This window comes from Ranitomeya imitator, chromosome 1 (genome assembly GCF_032444005.1).
Source record: "Ranitomeya imitator isolate aRanImi1 chromosome 1, aRanImi1.pri, whole genome shotgun sequence".
In the NCBI taxonomy this organism is placed as follows: domain Eukaryota; kingdom Metazoa; phylum Chordata; class Amphibia; order Anura; family Dendrobatidae; genus Ranitomeya; species Ranitomeya imitator.
In genome coordinates this window covers 355,249,342-355,255,052 of record NC_091282.1, presented here as the reverse complement: position 1 = coordinate 355,255,052, position 5,711 = coordinate 355,249,342, and the positions used below count along the sequence as shown (strand labels likewise).

The window sequence follows — 5,711 nt, the reverse complement described above, 5'->3', positions numbered from 1 at the left end:
GATAAATGTCTACGGTTCATGATTAAGACATTGGCTGCATTCACTGTAAATTGTAAAGTGCTGATTAGTCATCAAAAATCTGAACAAACTTCTCTAAATTAAAAAAAAAATAATTGTGGATCAATAACATTTATTTATTTTTTACAAAGAGGAGATAAAAGCCCTATGTTTACAAACAATCCGGAAATTTCTATACCGTTGTCAACCCCGCGTACATGATCACGCGCATCTTTTTATGTCCATAGAGAAAAAACAATTACTGTACATATCCTAATAGAGAAAAAAGAAGGAGGGATCACAGTAACGAATAAAAAAATAATGGACACAAGGCTTCCAATTTATTTTAAAACGAGGTGCTACAGTATCGGAGGTGGGTGTTATAAGGGTACGACTAACAATTAATCATTTTAAAAATAGCAAGTTTCCTTAAATTTACCAGAACTTTATAAATATTTGGTTTGAAATCTCCTTCTTTCATACAACCTGTTTGCCTCCATTACCATTCTCATAAGTTCCCAACTTTGAAGACACAGAGAAGGTAGACCTATAGAGCCATATGATTTATATTTTAAAATATCTACGGGATTAATGTATCTATAACTATGTTATTCTTTATGCAGCTTTATTCTGATACTGAACTAATTGAGTTAGAACACACGAATAGCTGTCTCAAGGGGACCTTACTACATGCTGTTTCACAATTGGGTTCAGTGTATAGAGATTTAACAGTAAACCTCTATTGTCCCTGTAGTCCCGACTGCAGGCAACCTGTATGACATATGGTTTAACATTTTTTAATGGTATTGATTGTGCATGGAGTGGCTGCTAGTAGGATTTGTCTGTCTTCTCAATTGACCCCCTACATGTCAGAGTCTTATTTATTGCTTGTTTTAGCTCCCTGTTTCTGAGACTATACACAATTGGATTCACCATTGGAACAAAAATAGTATAGAACACAGCACTTATTTTATCCTGATGTAACGCAGTGGAGGTGGATTGGGGCCGTAAGTACACAGATGTACCAGTAAGATAAAATAACCCTACTGTGATCAAATGAGAAACACACGTTGAAAATGTTTTTTTCCGTCCTGTTGTAGAAGGAATTCTCATTATGGCAAGTACTATGAACACGTAGGAGACTAGTGTTAAAGGGAAACAGGGTAAGATTAAAACAGCACCTATACCAATGATCATCTTTTGGTTCTGTATTGTGTCTGAGCAGGCAATTTTGAGCAAGGGTGGAAGATCACAGAAGAAATGTTCAATGACGTTAGATCTGCAGAAGTTTAATCTAAACGTGTTAATGGTGTGAATAGTAGAATAAACACCACCAAGTGTCCAAGAGATAGCAGCAAGTTTTATACAGACCTCTCTTTTCATGATGGCAGTATAACGTAGCGGGTTGCAAATGGCCACATATCGGTCATATGACATAGCAGTGAGAAGAGTGGACTCTGTAGCTGCCATAGCCAGAAAAAAGAAGAGCTGAATTACACACCCGGGAAAGGAAATTGTATTGCCTTTGGATATGGAACTTTCTAACAATTTTGGAACTATAGTTGAGATATAACACATGTCCAAAACAGCTAAATGTTTAATAAAGAAATACATAGGTGTTTGGAGATAAGGAACGTGCAATATAATAAAGACAATCATCAAGTTTCCCAATGATCCAATTAGGTAAATGACTAGAAATAATAAAAAAGAAAAGATTTGAACATTTGGCTCTTTTGAGAACCCTGTCAAAACAAATTGCATCGAAGCTGTATGGTTTCCCATATCGAAAATACTAACTTATGCCAATATCCATCTGAAAAGGTAAATAAAAGCATATCAGATAAAAGATCAAATACTGATAAAAGCAAAAGTAATATGTATTTCATTAGCTTAATTGGGGATTTTCCTAATGTTACCAAACAGCTGAAAAATCAGTGACCGGTCTTCCTTGGACATAATATACATAAAATTCTATTAAAAATCTTAAATCTGGATACATAGGCTTTGGGTATTTTTCTAGATGTAAGAAAATGTAATAGTACATGAAAGTTTAAGTATCTAGAGAAAAGTAATAAAGGAATAAACGAATGTAATCTCAAAGAGTAAAGGATATATAAAAGTCTAAGACAATAAATTATATGGGTTGTGCTATCTTTCTTGATGTTTAAAAAACTACCTGTTTATAGGTAATACACAAATACATTCATAGTAATACATTAAAGATTATAAATGCATAAGCATAATATATACATAAAAAATACCTACATAAAAAAATCTACCAGTTGTTAAATGTCTCTCTCCTGACCTCAAAGGGTTTCCCAGTCCACACCTGTCTAAGTAAAAACAAAACAAACAAACAATAATTTAAAGGAATTCAAATCAAAGAAATAAAATTATAAATAAATTAATGATAATCAACCAGTCCACAACAATCTCTGCTGCAAATTTACCAGTACACACACATTTTTAAATCAGAAGATGAGCTTGGAATCACTACTTTCCAGGAACATTGGACTCTTCCAAGAATATAATTTTGTATCTGAAAAAAAGTTATTTTTTGTTCATTTGTATATGAACAGATCAATACTATGTAACTATGTAGAAGACATAGTTATGTTAATTAATTCACAATATACCAATCATTTAATTGTTCCGTGCTCTTGATAGTGTTGTTGCTGATAATGAATGTGTGCACCTTTGCCAGAAGCGATCATCTGCTTTATACAGATGTTTGTTAAGACCTTAGGGATTCCATGTAATGAGTAAGGCAAAATATTTTCTAAATAAAATTGCAAACTGTGAAATATATATATTTAAGAAACTAAAAACTAGTAAACACTTTCTTAAACATATAACTTTGTCTAATTAATACATTAAAATATATAATGTATAAAATATACTAGCATATGATAAATATTCTTAAAATTAATTAATTAAAAAAGCAAATGTAATCAATCAGGCTGATCATAAAAATAAGTTCAATGGAGGTTTGAGACCAGTAATCACCACAAATGCTTACCTGTCTAAATAGGCCTCAATACAAATGCACAAGCAGGGTGCAGCGGACCCAAACAAAATAGCAAATGCACAGGTGCAATACCTAATAAAACAGCCAGCCTTCAATAAGGGTTTGGCCGTGTGGTACACCAATGCACTAAGATAAAATACTCTGTATGTGGCGTGTTCACACAAGGAATACAAAGCGTCTGGCTACAGCCTATTAATGACGCCATATGGCGGGCTGCCCAGTGCTAAAATGCATCCCGTGCACCCTGCTTGTGCATTTGTATTGAGGCCTATTTAGACAGGTAAGCATCTTTGCCTGTTTTTTGGTGTTTTTTCTTGAATGTGTCCTTTTTTGGTGTTTTTCATGTTAGAGTAGGACTGGCAATACGTAAGGACCCTTGGCGTGGGTTGCCAGCTTCCATATTATGGCCCTAATATCAACTAATACCTTCCATATATTTATATGTTTTTTTTGCACGTATATTTTTTGCAGGGTGCAGCTGGGCCCAAATTGTTCTGTACACTGTGGCCTCTGTTCGCACGGGATGCATTTTAGCACTGGGCAGCCCGCCATATGGCGTCATTAATAGGCTGTAGCCAGATGTTTTGTATTCCTTGTGTGAACACGCCACATATAGAGTATTTTATCTAAGTGCATTGGTGTACCACACGGCCAAACCCTTATTGAAGGCTGGCTGTTTCATTAGGTATTGCACCTGTGCACTTGCTACTTTGTTTGGGTCCGCTGCACCCTGCTTGTGCATTTGTATTGAGGCCTATTTAGACAGGTAACCATCTTTGCCTGTTTTTTGGTGTTTTTTCTTGAATGTGTCCTTTTTTGGTGTTTTTCATGTTAGAGTAGGACTGGCAATACGTAAGGACCCTTGGCCTGGGTTGCCAGCTTCCATATTATGGCCATAATATCAACTAATACCTTACATATATTTATATGTTTTTTTTGCACGTATATTTTTTGCAGGGTGCAGCTGGGCCCAAATTGTTCTGTACACTGTGGCCTCTGTTCGCACAGACAGCTCTCCAGCGACCAACGATCCCGAGGTCCCCGGGTAACCAGGGTAAACATCGGGTTACTAAGCGCAGGGCCACGCTTAGTAACCTGATGTTTACCCTGGTTACCAGCGTAAAAGTAAAAAAAACAAACCCTACATACTTACCTACCGCTGTCTGTCCCCGGCGCCCAGCTTCTCTGCACTCCTCCTGCACAGGGCCACGAGTTCTCGATACCGGGCCCCTCAGTCTCTGTATTGGGATCGTCACGGTGGCTAGACCCGGTCCGTGACCCTGCTAAGGGGTGCCCAATGAAAGGTGATGGTGTGATGCGTGGTGCGAGGGCGCGATAAATAACAAGGACACAGGGTTGCAGTCTCTTTACCTCTTTACTAAAGGCTTTGGGATCCACAATCCAGAGCACTGCTAACAGGGCTGGCTGAGAGGTCCGAAGGCACATCCAGAGTTTCCTTTGCAGGTGGAAATCAGTGCCTACCCACTAGCACCTGTGTGTTGTAGTCCTTCCCTGCTGAGCACCACGGGATAGTCCTCGCAACTGTTGTGTCTGTGTTCGTTGTTCTTTTTCTCTCTCTTCGTCCCCCAGATGATATGGTGAGGACGCACCCGTATGACGGGTAGGCCTGGAGTTATTCTGGGACTCTAGAGACGCCCCTCTCCCACAGTTGCCTCCCTTGTCTGCTTAGCTGATTTAGGTGAGACAGCCAACCTAGAATTAAGTGTCCTGCCATGTTGAAGTAATGCGTAAAGTCTCTTACTTTCTCGGTGCTCCGGCCACCGCTATGCGCCTCAGAAGGATGTTGCCTCGGTCTCACGGCACGACTCCTACTGGCTCTATCTCCTCTACACTGTGATCCCGCTTCTCACTTCCCCACAATCAACTTCGCTTCATGTCCTTTCTTAGAATACCGCTGCAAGGTAATGCAGGCGCGGCTCCGTAACGATCTGTTCTCTTTCTAGACTGCTGTCAGGATCCCACCCCTGACAGGTCCTCTCTCGAACTCTCCCGGGCTCTTTCTGTCTAACTTCCTGTCCAACCCCCAGTTTTACCAGAGTGTGAAGAGTGGCCTACTAGATAGAACCACTCCCCCTGGTGGCCGGAGTGTGAAGTGTCATGTGTGTTTGTGATACCTGGTCAGAACTCCTTTAGTGCCATCAGACGTATCATCACTCCCCTTAGCGGCAGAGCGTCATACTGCAACGACCAGGTCTCTGGGGCGCTGCACTCCCCCCCCCAGTTAAATCCAGTACTCCTGGACTGGGAAGAAGAAGAACAACAATACATGTTGACATAAAACATATAAAATTTGTGAAACACTATGAACAAATAAACATAACAGTACTTCCCTTTATGGGAGGTGAAGACGCTTGAACGTTGCAAAAGATTGGTCACACACAGTTCATGACTCTCAGTTCAGTTGGGTGCCACGTTAAAGCAGCAGGGACCCCGGGTAAACAAAGGGGCCCCTGTGAAGTTTTTGGAGCAATTCACTGTCCATTACTCCGTTGTCCATTTTTAAACTTGTAACAAAGATATTTACACAAACAATAGCACTTATCATTAGTATCTCCAAGCTTTGTAGCGAAGGGGAGTCTGATTCTGGGTGCTACGTGTGGACCTCCGCAGTGCAGGGGCTGTTATGGGCCTAACAGGGCCCGCTAAGTTTGCTATCGCTGGTGTA

At 39.9% G+C, this 5,711-nt stretch overlaps 1 protein-coding gene across 1 annotated transcript; it reads right to left on the bottom strand.

Annotated features, from left to right (window-relative positions):
• Window positions 1–523: 523 nt before the first annotated feature.
• Window positions 524–1,656, bottom strand: LOC138665314 (olfactory receptor 5I1-like). The gene has a single exon (XM_069752724.1). The coding sequence runs from the start codon at window positions 1,654–1,656 to the stop codon at window positions 826–828; it is 831 nt and encodes a 276-aa protein (XP_069608825.1). The 3' UTR covers window positions 524–825.
• Window positions 1,657–5,711: the final 4,055 nt, after the last annotated feature.

Coding starts and splice junctions, on each gene's coding strand:
- LOC138665314 (XM_069752724.1), bottom strand. CDS start 1,656: ATGATTGTCTTTATTATATTGCACGTTCCTTATCTCCAAACACCTATG.